The sequence below is a fragment of the Pelobates fuscus genome, chromosome 6 (genome assembly GCF_036172605.1).
Source record: "Pelobates fuscus isolate aPelFus1 chromosome 6, aPelFus1.pri, whole genome shotgun sequence".
In the NCBI taxonomy this organism is placed as follows: Eukaryota; Metazoa; Chordata; class Amphibia; order Anura; family Pelobatidae; genus Pelobates; species Pelobates fuscus.
Window position 1 is genome coordinate 285,861,669 of NC_086322.1, and position 23,294 is coordinate 285,884,962.

General features: G+C 41.9%; 1 protein-coding gene across 1 annotated transcript in view; it reads right to left on the reverse strand.

Annotated features, from left to right (window-relative positions):
- Window positions 1–2,153: 2,153 nt before the first annotated feature.
- Window positions 2,154–23,294, reverse strand: part of MRC2 (mannose receptor C type 2) — a 74,893-nt gene continuing 53,752 nt past the window's right edge. Inside the window, exons 14-30 of the mRNA XM_063459364.1 lie at window positions 23,190–23,292; window positions 22,912–23,050; window positions 22,627–22,659; window positions 20,867–21,027; window positions 20,193–20,260; window positions 19,400–19,500; window positions 18,873–19,015; window positions 18,383–18,497; window positions 13,650–13,813; window positions 12,053–12,158; window positions 11,447–11,685; window positions 11,197–11,365; window positions 10,172–10,321; window positions 9,498–9,617; window positions 9,041–9,220; window positions 8,682–8,708; window positions 2,154–3,675 (exon numbers count right to left, since the gene is read on the reverse strand). Of these exons, the coding sequence (XP_063315434.1) occupies window positions 3,452–3,675; window positions 8,682–8,708; window positions 9,041–9,220; window positions 9,498–9,617; window positions 10,172–10,321; window positions 11,197–11,365; window positions 11,447–11,685; window positions 12,053–12,158; window positions 13,650–13,813; window positions 18,383–18,497; window positions 18,873–19,015; window positions 19,400–19,500; window positions 20,193–20,260; window positions 20,867–21,027; window positions 22,627–22,659; window positions 22,912–23,050; window positions 23,190–23,292 (2,242 nt within the window). The 3' untranslated portion in view covers window positions 2,154–3,451. The remainder of the gene's footprint in view (window positions 3,676–8,681; window positions 8,709–9,040; window positions 9,221–9,497; window positions 9,618–10,171; window positions 10,322–11,196; window positions 11,366–11,446; window positions 11,686–12,052; window positions 12,159–13,649; window positions 13,814–18,382; window positions 18,498–18,872; window positions 19,016–19,399; window positions 19,501–20,192; window positions 20,261–20,866; window positions 21,028–22,626; window positions 22,660–22,911; window positions 23,051–23,189; window positions 23,293–23,294) is intronic.

Below are 23,294 nucleotides of genomic sequence, written 5' to 3' on the forward strand. Positions count from 1 at the left end.
AGGGGGAACATAGGAGGAGGAATGGGGAGCTGAGTGCCTGCAGGAACAGCGTTCCTGCTCAAATAAAAGTGCAGGAACGCTGTTCCTGCAGGACTCAATACATAGGCGTGCCACGGGGATTAGGGTGTGCCCAGGCACACCCCGTGCGCACGCCTATGCACCTCCAGTTGTGCTCGTACACAGCCCTCAAGGACGGAGATAGACGTCAATGATGTCAAGGCTGACCCCAAAATCACATCAACTAGGTTTTAGAAAAAGGTATTCTGAAGACGTTAAGATTTATGTTTTTTTAATAATTTTTTTTTTTTGAGTCTTCTTTTAGAACTTTGGAAGGGACTTCAAGAGTTTTGGGGAAGTCCAGAACACTTTCACAATCTCCAGCAATTCTACCTCTCTTCCCAACTTCCTCTTTATTTATTTTTGTATTTTCTCATAACTATTTTCTTTACAGAAAAATAAAAATAAATAAAATTCACTCATCAGATCACTTCAGCTGCCTAGCTATCTGCCATGTGCTGTTAAGTGACACTCATCCCTGGTGGAGTAACAAAACTAGAAGAACTCTTGGCCTTGTAAATCGTAATCTATGTTGCAGCAAGGCTGTTATTACACCTGTACACTATAGTCAATATGTTTTGAAATAGACATTACCAAGATATTGAATTCTAATTAAGACACAAGCAGATCTGGATTAAGATCCCACTGCCTAGGCAGTTACTTGCTTGGACCTTCCTGCACCATCTCTCAATTCACTTTTGCCTTGGTTATGCGTGTTTCCAACCTCTCATTCACACAGAACTCTGCATATTCTATGGTTAGAGACCATTCTATTCTCCCACTGCTTCCTCTGATTCTAAATGGCTAAATTAAGAGTGCCAGACTGGATATTATATTGAATCCTTGCCTGAACTATGATGTATTTAGTAAGTGCTGGACCATAGGGATAAATGTGAGCAGTGCACTGTAAATTCTGGGACAGTCTCGTGAGGTGTATATTAATTTCTGACCTTATGACCATCTTCGCATAATAGAGGTGGACCAGTTCTGTCAGTCCGATGAGATAAATTAAATGGGCCCAGTCTAAGTAACAACCCCTAGCTGGACACGTTATGGGCACACGAGTACCTTGAGTGAGCAACATACGACCATCAATGTAGGACACGAGGTCACACATTTAGGCTGGAAGAAAGGAGATTTAATTTAAGGCAAAGAAAAGGTTTTTTTTTTTTTACAGTAAGAGCAATAAGGATATGGAATTCTCTGCCTGAAGAGGTGGTTTTATCAGAGTCCATACAGATGTTTAAACAGCTATTGGATAAATACTTTCAAAAACATAACATACAAGGATATAATTTCTAATTAGTGGGGTAATAGCTGCTTGATCCAGGGAGACATCTGACTTGCTATTTTGGGGTCAAGAAGGGATTTTTTCCTAGTTTGTTGCAAAATTGGAAGCGCTTCAGACTGGGTTTTTTGCCTTCTTTTGGATCAACAGCAAAAACATATGTGAGGAAGGCTGAACTTGATGGACACAAGTCTCTTTTCAGCCTATGTAACTATGCAATACCTCAATCCAGAATTTGTTTGGAATAACGTCACTAAACATCACATAATATTGCTTTCAACACTTAGGTCAGCTTAATCTTTAAGGATCCCAAATCAGTTGTCAATCGAGAAAGCTGAGTTCTAGTAAATTTGAGGAATGAAAAGACATCTATACAACAGACAGCGTATTGTACGTGGAAATTTATTACTAGAAAATGTCTTTAAAAAAATAATACGATGCAGAGACGGTTTTAATGTAAACTTTCACTGTGCAATATCGATCTCTCCATTTCTGAAGCAAGGTCATTTAGGTGGCTGGGTTATTAACAGTTTTCTTTTTTTTATTAACTTCATTTTTAATGACATCAAGGACAAATGTATCAGATTCTCACAAACCAGAGGAAATGTTCCAAATCTGTTATTTTGCAATTGCATTTTCATCTCACTACAATTCATGGTCTAGTTGAGTAAATAAACAAGTTTTTTTACCTACAACACAGAAGTTGTGATTTAAGGTGATCTATATACAACATAATCTGAGCTGTTACTTTCCCTTTGACTCTTGTATGACACTACCCAACAGTTTTCATACAGATCAGAAATAAAGGTTTGTGTGTGATTGCTTTCGCGTTTATTGCCTTTTCAATATACCTATATGCCCAACATAGACATACAGACATAAATACATAGTGCTTATTCCCAACTCCCCTGAAGTTAGCACGCAGAGTGCCGTCACTGAGTCCTCGACAATTTGCTCCATTGATCCAGAACATGCCTCTTGGAGTATTGTATTCAAGGTACTAAAGAGGCAAGAGATTCATTTTTTTTTTTTTTGATGGACCATCTATGACCCGAAGGAGATGTGAGTTTTCAACCTGTAGATCTGAGCAAACTCTAAATCATTTCAAAGGATAATTCCAGACAAGTAAAAAATATACATAGAAACCTACTGTAGATACAATAGAAGGTGCACGCAACCCTCAAACTGAACTTCACACTTTTCCGAAGCGTCATATTTCTAGAATGTAATATCACTGAAAGATTAAAAGGGCTCTGGTGAACCCAGAGGGAAATATTTTGGTCCTTTGTTCAATGCACAAGGGAGGTTGATTTTTTTTTTTTTGGTCCTTCATTTTTCTCCAGGATAGACTGGTTTGGTCTTAAGTATAAAGAGAATGTAAGACTGGAGGAATGAGAAGAATTGAGAGTATAGATACAAGAGTAGAAAGAATAGTTATTACATTTAGCAATGAGAAGAAGGAGTTGGCAACCGGAAAAAAGACTGGATACCAGGTTTTGGATGGGGCACTTACAGGAGGAAGCAGTGGGGAGAGAAAGGGAACACACGGGTTATGATAAGATGCAAATTTACTGGTCAACCAAGCCAATTCTTTTTCTCAATAAAACGGGAGTTTAGTAGATAATCCGATCATAGAATCCTCCTAATCCTTCCCTTAATCCATACCCCCAACTGCTCAGGCATAGATAAAAGAGAGTGTGACCACAAGGGGTTCTTCAGGGAACTGAACACAGCTTGAGCTCTGCTATGCCCCGATAATGCATCCTTCCTGGGAATGTTCCATCCTGTGGTTTCTAACAGATAATGGTAATGTTGGTGGTTGGGATCGGTGCAGTCCACAAGAGATGGCTTTCACTTATTTAATCTCTTTGGGCGTTGGAAGGACTTGAAACATATTGCGCAGCAATGCATTGAAGCCCCCTTTTAACACTGAATGGGTACAAAATTCATATTTGTCAAGGGGCATCCTGCACCCTCTGCCATAACAGACCACGCGGGTCATCCTTCTGTTGGAGGCATTTAAAGTCACAACTTTCACCCTCCCCCCATGTGCTTCCCCATCAATTTTTTTTGTATTGTGCCTCTTTATCGGTGTCCCTGTCTCTACTACTCCTGCTGCTCGTTCATTTCCATATCTGACACCAGGATATTTTTTTCAGCTGATCCCCCGGGACCAGTGTTGGTGCGGCTGTATCTGGCACTCTCAAACGCTCCACGCTCTGCTTCGAATTTCTTGCGTCGGTAAAGGAAGATGATGATGGCAGTCAGGACACACAAGGCCATTGTAGACAGAACCACCACGGCTACTGCTGTGGCGTGGTCTGGAAGAACTGCAAAGGAGAAAGCAGAACATAATAATAATGTATGAATAGTGTAAAATATAATGGGACAATAGCTTCAACTCAGATGTAAAACATTCTATCTTACAATAGAAAACCTGAAATCTGTTCTTAAAAGGCAAAGAAGAGTATTATAGAAAAGGAACTTTATATTGAAACTTTATTGACTTTAAGACTTTTAGATCATTATAGATGTTGAAGATTTAAATATTATAATTTTTTATTTAAAAAAAACATATTGTGTTTTTTACAAATGTTAGTGTTTAAAAAGTCCAATATCTTTCACGTTGACCAATAAAATCTCACCTATCTAACCTGATGTAGGCATAAAAGGCCAAGGCCCATTCGACAATATGTCTAGCAGGGCCGTCTTTACCGCGGGGCAAACGGGGCAGCTGCCCCGGGCCCAGTTACTCCTGGGGGCCCGAAGCAGCTGCACCGGGGGCCCCACTTGCCTCAAACATTTCTCCCACCGGCCAGGGCAGCCACACACTAAGGAGGTCCACCGGGTGGCCCATGCACTAAGGGCCACCCGGTGGGCTTCTGTCAGCAGGAGCCCGGTCTTGCGCTCTGGCGCTTTAAGAGCGCGACCGGGCCCTCTTGCTTTTCAGCAGCCGGCTGGGAGGAAGTGACGGCTGCGCGTCACTTCCTCCCATAAAGAGAGGAGCCGCGCGGGAGGAGGAAGAGGCAGAGCAGAGGGGGTCTGGGCCGAGCTAGCCAGACCCCAACTCCCAGCAGCTTCAGCCACCCTCTAAGGTAGAAAACTGGGGGGTGGGTTTTATAATGTAAATTTTGAGTGTGTGTGTATGTGTGCGTGTCAGTGTGCCTGTCAGTATGTCTGTCAGTATGTGTGTCAGTATGTCTGTCAGTATGTCTGTCAGTAAGTGTGTGTCAGTGTGTGTGTCAGTGTGTGTGTCAGTGTGTGTGTCAGTGTGCCTGTCAGTGTGCCTGTCAGTATGTCTGTCAGTAAGTCTGTGTCAGTGTGTCTGTCAGTGTGTCTGTCAGTAAGTGTGTGTCAGTGTGTGTGTCAGTGTGTGTGTCAGTGTGCCTGTCAGTGTGCCTGTCAGTGTGCCTGTCAGTGTGCCTGTCAGTATGTCTGTCAGTAAGTCTGTGTCAGTGTGTCTGTCAGTGTGTCTGTCAGTGTGTGTGTCAGTGTGTGTGTCAGTGTATGTGTCAGTATGTCTGTCAGTGTATGTCAGTATGTGTGTCAGTATGCCTGTCAGTGTGTCTGTCAGTATGTCTGTCAGTGTGTGTCAGTATGCCTGTCAGTATGTCTGTCAGTGTGTGTCCGTATGCCTGTCAGTGTATGTGTCAGTATGTCTGTCAGTGTGTGTCCGTATGCCTGTCAGTGTGTGTGTCGTATGTCTGTCAGTGTATGTGTCAGTGTGTGTCAGTATTCCTGTCAGTGTATGTGTCAGTGTGTCAGTATTCCTGTCAGTGTATGTGTCAGTATGTCTGTCAGTGTATGTGTCAGTGTCAGTATTTGTGTCAGTATGCCTGTCAGAATGTGTCAGTATGTCTGTCAGTGTGTGTGTCAGTATGTGGGTCTGTATGCCTGTCAGTGTGTGTGTCAGTATGTCTGTCAGTTTATGTGTCTGTGTAAGTATGTCTGTCTCTATGTGTCTGTATATCTGTGTGTGTATCTATATGTTGTCATTGTGTGTGTATCTGTATGAAGTCTGTGTGTGTATCTGTGTATCTGCCAGTGTGTCAGGTGTGTATATGTGTGTCTGTGTAACTGCATGTGTGTCAGTGTTTGAATCTTTGTGTATGTCAGGATGTGTATCGGTGTGTCTGTATGTGTGTCAGTGTGTATCTGTATGTTGTCTTTGTGTATTTCGCTGGTATGTGTGTCTGTGTATCGGAATTTGTGTCAGGTTGTGTATCTATGTGTCAGTGTGTCTATATCTACTTGTGTGTTTGTGTGTGTATATGTGCATACATCTCAAGATTCACACGCTAACACTACACACAAATACACCCCTGCATTCAAGCTTCAGCACTACATACAAATACACGTCTGTGTTAAACACCAACATTATATGTATACACACCCCTGCATTCAAAAACCAACACTAGATATAAATACATGCTTACATTTAAACGCCAACACCACATACAAAAACCTGTTTACATTGAAACATACAAAAACTGCTTAGTGTTAAATACAAACCTGCAAACATGGGTAAATGGTAGAGCCCCAGCTGTCAAGGCATTGCTGGAGTTGTACGACAGATGGGGATCTACCTTTTAAACATCCTTGCAATAGGGAGGCCCAAAAAAATATTCTTGCACCTCTCTACTTTAGGTTGCCACTGTATTAAGGGTGATAACATGAGTGCACGACAGGGGAGGGTGTACAGGGTCCAGGGGGCCCAAGCAAATGCTTTGCCCAGGGTCCAATCAATATTAAAGACGGCCCTGATGTCTAGTGATACTTTACGTAGGAGTCTCCCACGTGTATGGACCCATACCTCTAAACAATCCCAGTTCTGGACGGAAAATCCAAATTTTGGGACAACTGTCCTGAGTGGTTAAAATTAAACAACGGTGAATGCCACCACTCATAACACCACTCCCAAAAAGGTTAAAAAATACTGCAAACCCCGACAGACACCCTCCCCTCCACCCCCCTCCCCCATCACTCACCCCTTCCCCGGACTGGACGACAGACATTCCCCCCTTGACCGACTCGGACAGACCCTTGAGAGGGACTCACTTGCAAGCAAACACGAGACTATGGACTTGAGAGGACATGTAGGGCATGATGGACGTAAGACCGGAGGTCACATGCATAACGTAACTCTCCTGACTACCTAGCCAGACTCTAGACGGACTCGAGCCTCCTGCTGACACTAGGGTACCATAAGCAAACATACCCCCAGCCCAATCCTCACCCACGCCAAAAATTGAACGTGAAAATGTTAGCTTACCAGGCCCTCGCCTACACATTCTTGAGGTCAACCTGGGACTGGAATTTGGGCAAATATGAGTACCTATTACCCCAGAAGTGTTCCCAGATAGTGCGGCTCAGCGATGAGCCCGATCATACTCTGAACCAAGGGCACACAGATGATGTAGGAAAACTAACGGGCGTTAGTGGTACAGAGGGAGATGTAACACGGCAAACAATGATTACTCATGGCAGTACACACCCACACTAATGTGACGCAGAGCCGTCCTAATATATAAATCACACGGTAGAAGCCACGGACTGAGGCCCGGAGATGCCACTCAGGTGGAGAGATTCATTCAGACCACCATAACCGTTGCTCTACACGCCTCTCAGTCCATACAAATTGTAGACACCGATTAAATTGCTATGTTACTTCTGCCAACTGAACGGATAAGCATTTAGTATGTAATAGATTATTGACCGTGTGTTGAGAAGTACAATTGTTCATATGTTCACTAACTTCACTGTTCTGTACTTTGCCACCTACCATATGTGTAAAAAACTATTTGGATGAGAAGTACTACTGTTCATATGTTTACTGACTTTACTGTTATGTACCTTGCCACTTACTATTTGTGTAAAAGGAAAAAAAAAAAAAAAAAAAACTCTTTGAAAAATAAAGATTGTCTAAAAAAAAAAAAAAAAATACTGCAAACACCAAAAAAAAAGTGGGCACAAAAAATGTTTAGTAAAGAAAAATTAAAAATAAGATACGAAATAATCTAAATAATCTAGCTTAAGCACTCCCGAAAAGGAGTCACAACAGAGGGAGTCACCAGACGGAGTCAGAAGAGCAGACATCTACACCAGGCAAGCAGACTTACAGGAATGATAGCCCCTGGAGCAGGGGTCCTCAAACTCCGGCCCCCCAGATGTTGCTGAACTAAAACTCCCATGATTCTTTGAATTACATAGATAGCCAGAGAATCATGGGAGTTGTAGTTCAGCAACATCTGGGGGGCCGGAGTTTGAGGACCCCTGCTCTGGAGCAAAACTGCTTTTTTACAAACATTATTCGTTATATGTGTGTATATCTTTGTGAGTGTGTTTTCTTTTTTTTTAGTTATTTTATTGGTTTGTTTGTTATAAATGTATTGTGCCATGATATTTTCTTTGATTTCTCTTGTGCTTATGAGCATCCCTTGATTCTACATGGTTCCTTTGAACAGGGTTCTCCAAACTCTGGCCCTCCAGATACAACTCCCATGATTCTTTGAAGGAAATAGACAGCCAGAGAATCCTGGTAGTTGTAGTACGGCAACAACTGGAGGGTCAGAGTTTGGAGAACCAAACTGTATGACATGTGAAGATGTACTAGTGCTTTAACCCCTTAATGACACAACTTCTGGAATAAAAGGGAATCATGACGGAGTATTTCCATCATTTGTCCTTAAGGGTTATACACCTAAATCATTTCCTAGAATTTTTCTCCGTTTTATTAATTGCACAGTTTTCAACACCATCTTTTTTTATTAACACCAGAAAAAAAAAAATCACAAAAAATGTAGCCCCCTTCTTGTCATTGAGTGCACTAACAGAAATGGGATATCACTTCATGGGCTCTGATTCTGCAGACCTGATTGGCTAATTTATTGTGTGTCATCTCTTATCAAGGCTGCATGCCAGATTGCAGTTTTAAAAAAAATATATCTATTTTGTTTTCACAGTTTTCTTATGTACGAATCCCTCAGCCTATATACTAGATTCTCTAAGCCAGGCATTGGCATAACTATAGGACTACAAGCCCTCAACTGGTGGCCACACTGTGAAGGCACGGGGGTTAGTAAGTCAGATGGTACCATTCCTTCTTTCCTTTATCTTTTGGTACATTGGTGATCGAAGAGCCGATGGAGAAAATGTAAGCTGCAGAGAGATCACTGAATGATCAATATGTCTCTCAAATATGTACCACTTCGGCACTTGGTATAGCAGTGATCGGGTTGGGGCTCGCCAATTACCATGTCAGTTTTTAATTTAAAGTGAACATTTCATACACAACGCCCATATACAGGGGTAATATGGAAATCAGAGGTCTACTTACCAGATTTTGACATCGCTGTCTCTTGATCTGTGGAAACATTGAAGAAAATAAATCATAAGACAGTTCAGTAGTTTTTTTTTCGCCATATATACCTTCCCCAGAATTCTTTGCCAGAATCAACAAGCAAAATACGTATAAACTGGACAAAAATTATATAGTCGTTTGCATGCTCAAATTTAAAATCTTTCTTTTTTTTTTCTGCAGGTAATATGTTTAAATAAATAGCTACAAACGTCTTAGAACAAAATAAGGTCAGAAAAAGTCAGCGTTATGAAAATTTTCAAGAAAGTAATGCAGTAATAAACTGCCGTCCAGTATTCTAGTGCATATAATAATATAGATAATGTCGGTCTGCCCACCTCTTGACAGTTTGCAGATCACTCCCATGCTGATATTTGTACAAGATCCGAGGCTCCACACTCCGTTGGTCCCCTGAATCCAGTAGCAGGAATTGGGGCTCAGCAAGCTGGGACCGGAATCTTGCTGCCCCCAGTTAGAGTAGTTGACCGGGCTGTTATCATTCCATAAGAGAGATGCTCCTGGGTGACAAAAAGGGTAAATCAAGAGAAAGATAACACATACAATAGACCAAATGCTTATAGCAGGTATTACAAATAGGTCCAATAGATAGAATGGATAGCCAGACAGTTAGCATTTTACATCGTACTTTGTTTCATTAACTACAACTTGCGTATTATCAGGCTGGATCTACATTTTATTTTGTATAATAATATTTAACCTTGAATCTGGTGATACATTTTTTTCCCCCAACTGTTTTTCAGTCCTAGAGTTACTGATAACGGAGTTATTTCTCACCTTTGGCATTGAAGGACATTCCCAGCCACGCTCCTCTGGATTGGCTCTCGTATGTCTGTAGATGTTCCCAAACAAATGTGTTCTCAGACTCATCCAGTATGGTTAAGACATCTCCACCAACTGTAAGACAATGGCATATAAGTGGTTTACTATGTCATTACCAGGACTTGTACCGCAGCCAACACAAAGCTCTCCTGCTAATATTACTACACACCAGGGGTTGGCAACCTTTGGCGCTCCAGGTGGCGTGGATTACATCTCCCATTATCCTCTTGCAGCCATAATACTACAAACGCATCAAGGGAGGTGTAGTCTACAAACATTTGCAGTGCCGAAAGTGGCCTATGCCTGCTCTACACCACCAGTGACTTCCGAACCAAATGTTGGCTGAAGAATCCAGAACTCGTAGTTACACAAGACTTGAACATTGGAGTCTTGGACATGATTTTTGAGAGATATCCAAGTGTTTGGGGCAAAATGCATCAAAATGCTATTTGTGCACAGCACCGATAGTGTGATGATACATGACAATGTCCCACCCGAGTCCTGTCTCCTGCATGCTAATAATATTTGCAGCTGTTATTTTACGGAACACCATCGTACTGTGCAACATTGTACCTAAACCAAAGCAACATGCGCATCGTAAAGGACATTCTTTAGTTACTGTCTCTAACCTTTCTGGCATCTCTTGGCAGCATCCTTTTGGCTCACCCTGACCTCCATGTGAAAGGAGTAACAGTAATCACGGAACGCAATCCACGAGGAGTCGGCAACTGACTTGGGACAGCTGCCATTCAAACTCCACTTGTGTGTTTTGATGGAGGCTGGTTGGGGAAAGAGGAGAAACACAGTATCAGAGACTGAAGAGTGGTAATTCATTCAAATTAGAAATTTATTTAAAATTTAAGGCCAAAGTAGCTGAATCGGAGAAATTCATAAAAAAAAGTGAGCTTTGCTTCCAGTTTGGTTATTTTGGTCTAAAACTTTAAATTCTGACAATTCTCACTTTAGTGAAATAAAAGAAAAGAGAAAATGTGTCCAACGTGTTATTGTGATTGTCATTTTCTTCCTCTTCGTGATTTTTTTTATAAGGATTAGAAAAGTCTCACTTTTGAGTCCTGCTCCAGTACACTCAAACTGGAGCAGTCAAACTGGAGCAGTCTTTTCGCCTTTCTTTTGTTTGGATTTATATCCCTTCTTCGTGCTAATTTCAATAAACAACCTGTGTTAATATACATTCTAACTGATTTTTAAATTAAAAATATTTTTTATTTCAATTTTTACAAACATTAGAAAGTAATTCAATATCCAGGAATACAAAGCAAATCCATTCGAACTTATAAATACTGTATTTCCCGAGTTCCTGGCATCTTTTGTCCATGACGGATTGGACAGTGGCTTAGGCCTGTACCCGTGCAGTGCCTGTTTTTACAGAAATCGCAGATACCTTAAACGCTACCAAATCATTGTGGTGGAACGGAGATCAGGACACAGAGTAAACAAAGGCATCATCTTTTATGAAGATTTTCTCTAAAGGGAATACTTGTCAGGAGGTAGCTGAACTTTGGCCTTAAATATAAAATTCCCAGTTGAATTCCCCAACACTTCTCATTCATGGTGAATAACTCTGTTAATCTCGCAGGAAGGGTAGATGCATCAGCACACGGAGCTATCTCAATTAGCCTTTGAGCTCACTCACTGCTGTTAAAGTTGCAAATCGCTCCTTGTAGTTTGCTGTCACAGCTCGCTGTACCCCATGTCCCTTCTGAGTCCATGTAAACACAGCCGCTCAGATGCTGAGGCTCCCCGTCCCTCCAGTTGGTGTAGGAGACTCCATCTTCTGTTAGCCAAGAGTAAGCTCGCCCACCCTGCAATATGGAGGTAACAACTGGGTTTAATGAAACTCATTATCAAGTTAACTTGTAACTCTAACAGCTGAGTATACATACTTCTTCGTTGAACATTCCAATCCAGACAGGGGTATTCTGTAAACCGATGGCCATGGTCAGGTACGCCTGCTGGGGGGGGTCTGGGACACTGGTAAGGGTGGCATTCCGGGTCTCACACATCAAACGAGCGTCTAACCAGGATAATGGCTTCTGCATGATCAGGTACGTGCTGTTTCCATACTTCAAATTGGTGCCAGGTAGTGGGGGCAATTGTTCAGAGGGTGGACTCAGAAGTGGTACTGTAGCAAGAAATATATTTTATAGCTCAAATATTAGTAGGCGGAAGGAGAAGTATGGCTTGAAAGTTAAAAAAACAAAATAAAAACTATGCTATTTAACCAAAGCATATCCAAGATACCAAGTGAATTCGAGGTGATAATGAACCTCCCCAAGCAACGAGCTTGACTACAGTTTGAGCTTTATTCTAAACTACAAATCTTAGAGAACTGAAAACAGGAATTGCAGAATTTAGGGGTTAAGAAAGAAATCTTCAAGTCGGCTATAGTGACAGTCTAACTGTTTTAGTCTAAGGTTTGCATTTCGTTTTTCTCTAGAAACTCCTGTTTGTCTGATTGACACATTTCTTCCTCCGCACACCCCACATACCTTTGCTGTTTTGGCAGATGTACCCTTGTTTCTCCAAACAGCTCCGGTCGTCCCAACGGCCGGTGAACGGAGATGGCGTTCCGTGCCAGATGACTGCACAGCTAATCTGCCAGAGATGTAAATGTCAGTATAAAGTACAATTCACTTTGTCACTGTTGATGTCAGACTCACAGGATCGCACTTACATAAATCATTTTATCAGGATATTTTCCCTTTTCTATTTGTGTGTGAACTACGTGTGAAGTATGGACCAAACCCCCTAATAGAAGCAATGAATCAAACTGAGGGCAATGTTTTAGGGACGACTTGGAACAGGGATAGGCAACAGTCAGGGTTCCAGGTTGTGGACTACATCTTCCCTGATGCGTTGTCAACATTATGGCTGTGGGAGCATTATGGGAGATGTAGTTTCTCAACCTGTGGAACACGTACCCCAAGGGATGTGCACCCCAAATGCAGTGGTACACCATGAGCTGGCCATGTGGCCACCTTTGGTTTGCTATGGAAGAGTAGGTACCCGCTTACCATAGCGACAGACGCAGACTCTGCCCAAATACAGTGTCTACGGGGGAGGCTGCAGCTGGGCATAACAGCAAGGCTGTCATCTATGACATCTCTCCGGCCCTAGCTTCATTAAACAGCGTGCGAGAGAGCAAACCAAGAAGACCATGAAGGTGACAACAACCACTGTAGACCCCAAATAAAGGATCCTTACTGGACCCCAGGAAATGGATCCACTCCAGCTCTCCCAAAAGTACAGAGGCCGAGTGGGCTTAAATAAAAATAAAAACAAAAATAATAATGTGTGAGTGGCTGGGAAAGAATATGTATGTATCTGTCAGTGAATGTGTGTGTGTGTATGTCTGTCAGGTTGTGTCAAACCTGTGAGTTTGTTTATCAGAGTGTCAGATCGGTGATTGTGTCCCTGTCAGTAAAGGTGTGTGTCAGCAAGTGTGTCTGTCAGTGTGTGTCAAATCAATGACAGTGTCTTGCAGTAAGTGTGTATGTGCCCTCTTTGCGTAAGTGCATGTGTGTCAGTTTCCTATGTGTGCATCTGTGTCCTCTGTGTGTAAATGTGTGTGTCAGTGTCATCTGTGTGTAACTATTTGTGTTCCCTATGTGTAACTATTATGTTTGTATTATATTTTCATTTTGTGACTTTTATCCTTCAGATTAATAGTTCAAGCACCCATCCTTACATACATAATTTATTTCAAAAATATTCTTTGCTACCTTTAATCAGTCTTGTTTAACTTAAATATCAATGTCTACACGTTTCGTTTGGAAATTAAATCAACAGAAATTACTTTCTCAAATCAGGGGTACTTAGGAATTTGTTTAGACATCCCGGGGTACTTTTACCTCCGTAAAAGGTTGAGAAACACTGGTCCAGCCACAGCATCTGAAGTGCTGAACAATGCCTACCCCTGATTAACTAAAAGGAGTGGAAACATTATCACACAGATCAGTTTTCCGAGCTAGGAATTTAATGTTTTTTTTCTCAATAAAGAGATATTACATTGTATCTTTCTTACATGGTAGGCTCACTGATGGGAAATTGTCCTAAAATTATTACAAGATTTAGGCAGTCACTCACCGGATTGTCGTTACTGCTAGAAGCACTCTCCCTGGATGGCTCTCCGGGTGCCCAGTTCACATAACTCAATGGCTGTCCTTCCACCCACTGGAACTTTTGTCGGGCATTGTGCAGACCAATCCAAAGGTCGACAGTTATGTTAGGAAGTATGGATGTAATAAAAGCTGGAGACATGGAGTGGGTAGATGCGTTAACAGCGAAAGCATTAACCCCTCTTTTTCTCTACCTGTATTAATCCTCAACTTCCTTTTCAAGCTTCAATGATAACTTTAAAAGGACACTATTGGCACCCAGACCACCTGATGTCAATGTCCACCCAGACCCAGTCAAAACTCTGCTATCTCTATCAAATGGTCTTATATTGGCGTTGAGTGGTGCTATGCCGCGCATGCACACCGGCCTCCCAATGCTTTCCTATCGATGCTCACAGTCAAGGAGACAGTGCTTCCCCGCGTACACTGGTGCAGCAATGGAAAAAAGGTATGTAAATCTAAACTACCTTTTTTACTCCTTGCAGGGGGTGGGGGAGTCACTTATTGTCAGGGTTACCGATAAGCGAGCGGCGTCCTCTCCTCTTGACACGCCGCTCGCGTCCTCCTCTCCTCCTCCCAGCGGCAGCATGTCTAACGCTGCACGCTGGGAGCCGGCACTATTATCTAAGCGCCGGGGTCACTCACGTGACCCGGCGTTAAAGCTACAGTGCAACAAACACAGTGGGGGGTATAGATATCCCCCACGTGTGTTTGTTAATACTGATTGGTGGTTAGCCAATCAGGATTCAGGCTAGGATTTAAATACTTACCTTTCCTGTCTATCTGTGCCCTGTTGTGGTCTTTGCTTTATAGTATTGATTCTGAACGTGTGATTTCTGGTTACGTACTCTCTGGCTTGTTATACTGACTTTGTGACTTTCTCCTACCCTTTGACCTCGGCTTGTTCCTCGTTAATCTGTTTTCTGGTTCCCCTTACTCGGCTTGTCTACTGACTATTCTGTGTGTGCTTAGCCCGGCCACTCTAAGGACCGGTACTTACTGCACACTTTCTGTCTGTGTGTCTGTGTGTGTGTTAGCGTGTTGGGTTCCCCAGTATCGTGACACTTATATGGCCAATGGGGCACTAAACAAAGTGTATCTCTAAATTGTTAGATTCGAACACTGTTACTTACTAAAGTTAAAGAGAATTTAAATTGAAAGGGTTTTCATAAAATACTATTTTGGTTGTATTAACCCCTTCTGTGCTGGTCCAACTCCCCTCAATGCCAATAGGATATTTGGAAGTGACTGTAACCCAAGCATAGAGAATGCTTCAAAGATGACTGATTCGCACTATAACGTAGGTCTACTAATGCAAGGAGATATAAAATACAGCGTTTTAATAGTGATTTTTAATAAACTAGGCTTTTGTGCAAAACCACAAAGATGCAGCCCCACAAAACATCATTTGATCATCTGTTTTGGAAACTGTGAACTCTACTTTCCTGTGATTCACCTTAGACCAGCGTTTCCCAATTGGTGTTTCGTTGACAAATGTGAAAAAAAAATGGCGGTTGGCGAGGGAGTAGTAAGCTCTGATCTCCCTGCTCAGCTCCCTCGCAAAATTGTATGTGTGTCTGTTAGGGAGTTTGTATGTGTTTGTGTGTTTGTCAGTGAGAGTGAATGTGTGCTTGTCAGTGAGTATATGTGTTTGGCAGTGAGAATGTATCTGTTCTTGTCAATGAGAGTGTATATGTGTTTGTATGTTTGTCTGTAAAAGAGTGTGTGTTTGTCAGTGAGAGTGTATGTGTTCATGTCAGTGAGAGTGTATGTGTGTGTCAAAGAGTGTGTGTGTGTCAGTGTGTGTATCTATGTCAAGGTTTGTGTATGTGTCACTGTGTGCATCTAAGTTTGTCTGTGTATGTGCCAGTATGTATCAGTGTGTTTGTATGTGCCTGTGTGTGTGTATCTGTGGGTGCAAGTGTGTGTATGTCACTGTGTGTATCTGAGTGTGTGTGTGTGTATTTGTGAGTCAATGTGTGTGTATCTGTGTGTCAGTGTGTATATCTGTGTGTCAGATACATTTACACACTGACACAGAGATACACACACTGGTGCAAACAAACACAGATATACACACCTTGACACACACAGGCACATGCAAACACAGATACACACTCCTTGACACACAGATGCACACAGTGTGTTAAGGTGTGTATCTGTGTGCCACTATCTGCCAGTGTGTGTATCTGTGTGTCAGATTCATACACACTGGCACATACAAACACAGATACACACACCTTGACACACAGATACACACAGTGTGTTAAGGTGTGTGTATATGTGTGCCACTATCTGCCAGTCTGTGTATATGTGTGTCAGATTCATACACAATGGCACATACAAACACAGATACACACACCTTGATACACAGACTTTGAAACAGATGCACACACCTTGACACACAGATACATACATACGTACACACACACGGATACACACTGTGTGTCAAGGTGTGTGTATCGGTGTCAGTGTGTGTATCTGTGTGCCACTATCTGACAGTGTGTGTATCTGTGTATCGGATTCATACACACTGGCACATACAAACACAGATACACACACCTTGATACACAGATACACACAGTGTGTTAAGGTGTGTGTATCCGTGTGCTACTATCTGCCAGTGTGTGTATCTGTGTGTCAGATTCATACACACTGGCACATACAAACACAGATACACACACCTTGACACACAGATACACATAGTGTGTTAAGGTGTGTGTATCTGTGTGCCACTATCTGCCAGTGTGTGTATCTGTGTGTCAATTTAATACACACTGGCACATACAAACACAGATACACACACCTTGATACACAGACACATACAACATAGATACACAGACTTTGAAACAGATGCACACACCTTGACACACAGATACATACATACGTACACACACACACACACACACAGATGCACACTGTGTGTCAAGGTGTGTGTATCTGTGTCAGTGTGTGTATCTGTGTGCCACTATCTGCCAGTGTGTATCTGTGTGTCAGATTCATACACACTGGCACATACAAACACAGATACACACACCTTGACACACAGATAGATACATACATACATACACACATACAGATACACACTGTGTGTCAAGGTGTGTGTATCTGTGTCAGTGTGTGTATCTGTGTGCCACTATCTGCCAGTGTGTGTATCTGTGTATCAAACACAAACACACACACCTTGACACAGAGATACACACACGCACACACACACACACACCTTGACACAGAGATACACACACACACACTCTGTGTGTCAGATATATAACTGGCACATACAAGCACAGATATACAAACACCGGCACATTTAAAAAAATAAAAAATAAATAATAATGGCGCAATTGAAAAAAACAATTCCACGATGTTGATACACTATGTCAAAGGGTTTCACGGGAAATAATAATTGGGAAACCCTGCCTTAGACCAATGACAGTCTACGACAGGCTTCCCCAAACTCCAGCCCTCCAGATGTTGCTGAACTACAACTCCCCTGATTCTATGAGTGAAATAGATAGGCTAAGAATCACGGGAGTTGTAGTTCAGTAACATCTGGAGGGCTGGAGTCTGGGGAAGCCTGGTCTACGCCATTATAAGTATCCGCTTTTTGAGGATCCTATTCCAGAATGGAAACACTCCATACAGGCGTAAGATCTTTAGGGACCAGATTGGGATGGTGGAATAGTGAAAGATTCAGTTTATGGTGTAAAATTTTAAATTATGTAAACATTGCTCGATTACTCTGTGTTTCTGTCATTACAGTTTGAATCGATAGCTTTGTGTCATCAGACTGATATACACTGAGGATACTTAAAGGATTAAAGGGACACTCCAAACACCTAGAGCACCTTAGCTTGCTGAAGTGCTTTACGTGGGTCTTTTTTTTTATTTTACAAAAACTGCAAATTTCAATAGAAAATGGCACTTTTATGAATTAACCTTTGTTCCGCCACCCTGGCTGTCAATCAGACAATCAGTACTGTTACTTCCTGGTAGTTTAGCTCAGTAAAGATAAACCCAAGAGACAGCAATTGCCCAGAGCACCTTTCTTGGAAAGATTTCTCATTGACCTGCATTGGGAAGTCTGTGATTAGACAGCTGCAGAATGTCTGGGTGGGGTTAGAAGGGGAGGGCTTGCAAAGGCTTCAGACAAGAGATCTGCAGCTTTTACAATTTGTTTTTAGATGATTATAAAATGCATAATTAAATGCATGCATGCTTTCATTGGGGATATATTTACGAATTAGTGATTTTTATATTTTGTATTTGGGCAGTGGAGAGTCCCTTTAATGCTTTGTTTATGCTATATGTAAATCCATAGATAGTTGGAGGGCTTGATATTAACCCATATTAGGATATAGGGACTATTGACAGTTCCATGCTAGGATGCTCACCCTACTCCCTCACTTAGATAAAGATAGGTATCCCTTGGTAGGAAGTATTACTTATGCCCTTAAATTGCGCTCAGCATCTCTAGTTCTTAGCCAGCCTTTGACCAACCTCACTGCAGTAAGCAGATTTCCTCCACCCACATCAGGAGGTGTGATGCTTCAGAAGTCTATACTATGAAATACATTGTCACAGTCTGAATTAATCATTGAATTGCATTCATTAAAGACTACTGGATGGCAGCCTTGGTGCTGGTGCCCCTAAAGATTTTTTTTTAAAACAACAGATCTAGATGTTCATAGATACAAGTACCTTGTTCCATATAATTGCTGATGGTGGCTAATTCTCCTCCTAGCAGTTTGCACGAGTCCCTGGCTTGTTGCCATGTCTTTTGTTCAAATTTGAAATATGCTTTCACTCCAAAGCACTGCACAAAGAGAACACATTGTTCATCATTCATGTATTGGGCAGATTACATGATAAAACTGTCCATCACTGATGCCTAGTAACACCGGGTGACCAGGTGGTGTACCTCGGAGAGTTAAAGAGTCAAATGTCCATTATGCATGGTTATACATGACGAGAACCTGTGGATCAATCTATTTCCATTTTTAATCATTTCAAATGTATGTAGTTTCAAAGTCCAGTGTTACATCATCCTCGCCCTATACAATCTCTTTCAGAACGTCATTGACTAAGGGTGAGTTAGCTTAGTGGATGTGTCTCAAGCATCTTAGAGTCTGGGGTTTAAGTGGTCCTAGTTAAAAGGGAACTTACGTAGTCCCTTCTCTTGCACACTTACCTTGTTAAGGAATGGCAGCCAACCCTTAGGACACCCACCCACTGAGTTTATCAGAGGAGGTAGCGTGGGGCGTGGATATGTGACGTTGTTGCGTTTGCAGATGTATGGCAGAGCAGTGATGCACTTTTGGTCACCCCAATCCTCTAGGGAGGGAAAAAGAGCAATATGTGTATATAAGGCAAAGCAGTGCGCATAAACAACGAGGCAGAGCAACACATACAATGTAGTAAGCAGAGCAAAGCACACAAGCAATAAGCAGAGTGACAACCATTCAGATAAGCTGGGGTGTTATGGCCAGTGCTTAGAGCCGCGTATCCTGTGTCCTCCAAATGTTTCATATTATTTTATTAAAAACAATGCACCATTGGAGTTTAATAGGGCTGTGTGACCCCTCCATGAATCCATTGCCATCAACAGCCAGAAAATTGCTGTTGGGTACCGGTGTGGATTTAAGAGTCTAAATGTGTCACTACAGAGAAAATAACAGAAGCAGAGGACCTTTACTTGCAAGGCACAGCATTCCTTACCTCGAGTAGTCGTCATATAGACACATTTCTTTTCCCTGGTCAGGCGTCCAGGCCGGCCATTTGCCCAGTGCACAAAACTGAGCACCGAGCCATCTGACCACCTGTAAAAGAAACAGATCAGCAGGTCTAACAACCTCCTTCCTTTATGCTTCCCCAACAGCCCCTGCACCTGTATAATATCCCTTAATCCCACCAAATGACTTCTACTACCAAAACATCTGGCAAGATAAAAAGTGTCCAGTCCAAAATTGCATAGATTTTTAAAAACAGTGTAAGGTAACAAAAATGAAAATTGAACGCACACTTGGAACATGGCATAGAGATGATCAATTAAAAAGATACACAAATTTGTGGATTTCTTTTTTTTTCGTCATGATAAACACTGGCCTGCAAAGTCTAATGAACTGTAATTGCCAGAGGTAGAACGACCACCACTCGGTTAATGCAAATAATGTCAAAGTAGAGAACAGGAGAATTGTCCTCTTGGAAGGTGTTTTGGGTTACGTTTTTCATCTGGATGACTGAGAACATTGGCAAATATAGTCAGAACAGCCGAAGTATCATTGGTTAGCCATCATTGGTATAAAGCTTCTGGACTCTGCATAGCTATTAATACTTGTTTCTCTAAATTATACTTCCAGTTCTTTCCCAATGCTTTGTTTAGTCACTTGCTCTTGACCACTTTGCAATGTCCCACTGTCCCTGTACAGTTTACCATTCTTACTACGCACATTTGGACAATCATTAAAAAAAAAATCAGGATATATTTTTAACCACACCAAGATAAATTTACCTGAATCTCCCGTCATTTTCATATGTGTGAAGCCCAATCCACCAGTGCTGTTCTTGTCCCCGGGCAAACTTACAAAACAAGGAGAATCTGGGTTAGAATTCAGCCCACGAGAGAAGATGGGAATTTAGAAAATGGGGGAACCGCACTAAAATCGTGTACTTTAACTACCATTCGCAGATGGAAACCAGCCTCCTGCATTATCTTACCCTTACACTACTACTTTTTCTGAACCCTTTCCATGTAAAAATTGACCAGAGATAGCTCTTCTAATTGTGCCTTTTATTTCACACAAGGAGACATTTGAAACTATTCCTTATTATTCCTTACTGGACAAACTGCAGAAATTAAGTAACATCCTATATACGTTTGAAATGTCTGAAAACTATTTATCAAATGCTAACACTCCATGGTTTCCAATGACAAAAGCAGGCCTCACACCTTCATGTACTTATAGGTCTTCATTCACCCAGTGAAAATAAGGAAGTCATATAAAACATTGTCTCCACTTAAGATACATCATCCAGAGGAGACACCAGATAATGGCCAATCACTGGCATATCTTCATATCTCACAAACAAAATGTTCTTTAGGAATTCTGATTCACCCGAAACACACAGAGAAGGCCTCACACAAGAAATGTGGCACCCAGATCACATTTTTGTGCAATCTCATACCTTCTGTAGATTCTTCCCAAGGAAGTCCAACTCTGCCTGGTCATGGATGGACACCAGTTCAGCTTGGAACCAAGTGCAGATCCGCTGAGCCTGCATCCATGTTGAGCGGTGCTCGAAAAACTTGTATTCCGAGTTTTCATAATTTACCCACTCAGAGCTACCTGTGGAGAAAGGACAACCGGAAGTCATCAGAGGTAGGACAGTTTGAGAGGAGTTCACAGACATTCTGTTGGGTACGTGCAAAGAATATGTCTGAGGTAAATAAGTTCATGTGGAGCATTTAGAATAAAATTCTGACGATTTTTATAGTGATTAGTGCATTTATAATTCTGCACCAGCTTTGCTGAAGGTTGCAAACTAAGTGTATTTACAACAAATGCAAGAACGTCAAATGTGGGCACCTTTAATAACTTATTTTATATTTAATAGATTGTTTTTGCATTTATTATTGTAATGGGCTTTGTAATTAATTTAATAAGACTACAAGGAATTTTGCAAATCTGTGTGTCCCATAAACCAAGGCTCTAAAAGAAACATAGAGGTATCCTTCTTTAACTTGTAACACAACATAATGCCACTGAGATATAATGTAGATTGATTTTCTACACTATTTAGCCAAAGGTGTCTGGATACTTGTACTTCAAGTGCCTACACACATGCACAACAGCTCCTATCCCCCTACACATACTACAGCCCCTATCCACTACACACACTCACACTGCAACTCCTCCCCCTGCACACACTTACACTACAGCCCCTATTCCACTACACACACTCACACTACAGCCCCTATCCCCCTACACACACTCACACTGCAGCCCCTCCCCCTAAACGCACTCACACTACAGCCCCAATCCCCCTACACACACTCACACTACAGCCCCTATCCCACTAGACACATTCGCTTTAGAGCCCCTATCCCCCTACACACTCACACACTATAGCCCCTATCCCCCTACACACACACTTACACTGCAGGCCCAATTCCCCTACACACACTCACATTGCAGCCCCTCCCCCTGCACACACTCACACTACAGACCCTATTCCTCTGCACACACTCACACTACAGCCCCTATTCCTCTGCACACTCTCACACTACAGCCCCTATCCCACTAGACACAATCTACAGCCCTAGCCCCTTACAGCACTACAGCCCCTATCCCCCTACACACACTGACACTGCAGCCCCTCCCCCATAACCTTTAGCCATATCGTGTATCTGGATATCTGCTTTTAATATCGTTCCTTTTAATAGTCACTATGCTGAGATGGTTTCTACATATTTCAAAAAAACATTTTTAGGACACATTGTCTGGCCTTGTCCCACAGGGCTGACACTTCCCAAGCTGCCTCGTGTGCTGTGATTTGGAACACCTTAAGTGTTACCAACATTCTAGCAAGAACCATGGACTACAGATCACAGAACACTGGCAGGTTAAGATGGATGATACATCGCTACGAGGGACAGCTTCCAATGAGAAAGCTTCTCTCACACTGCACAGCCCACAGTTTTAAGTCACTAGTAATTTCTAATTCTGGCAACTTTACCAGCAAAAAAACATTTTCGGGTTGTGATCACATTGAAAACACTCACACTATAGAGAAAGTTGACCAATCAAATGCCAGAGATTGGTTGTGATTGGGCCTAAAAGATGTGCAACAAATTCCAGATGTGAAAATATGACAAGTCAATGGACACGTAGCAAAATCGTTTAACAGAAAATCCCTTATGAACGGAACATTGAGATAGAACATACCTTTAGCTACTTCAGGTTCCTTTATTTCGGTGCCTGAGAATTGAAGGAATGATATATATTATCAAACTTAATAAAGGATGAAATTAAACTGCTCATGTTACAGGTTGTGTTGTCTAATTGTTAAGGCTTAAGGAAAGTAAGAATTATTGCAAAAAGGATAGCCCATTCAGTATTGCAAAGAGTGGAACTGGAAACAGTACGTATACTTGTTTCCACTTGAAGACTAGACGTGAAATTATCAACTTGTGATTTTGTGACAGTGGAATTTCTAAAAGCAGTTGTCACCTTTTGGAAGTTTGCAGATCCAATCCATGTGGGACTCGCATTCTTGGGCCACCCACTGTAGGGATGACAGGTCCAGCACTACACACCTCCTTATGTCATCATCATCTTGGTTACTGCGATCAAAGTTGTGGTAAGAATACTAAGGAGGGGAAATCATACACAAATTCAGAATATTCACAACCTCTGTGTAATTCCTGATTAAGACATTATTGAGTTTTATTTTATTTTTTATAACTTTTGCCATTGAAACTACAGCACATGGCCAGTATTTAATTTACCCCTTGTCCATCACTCCAGACCCAGCTCTGGTCACCAGTAGGGTTCCGTCTGTTTAGTCCAATCCAGAACCAGTGCTGCTCGTGAACATCGGCATCTGATTCGCT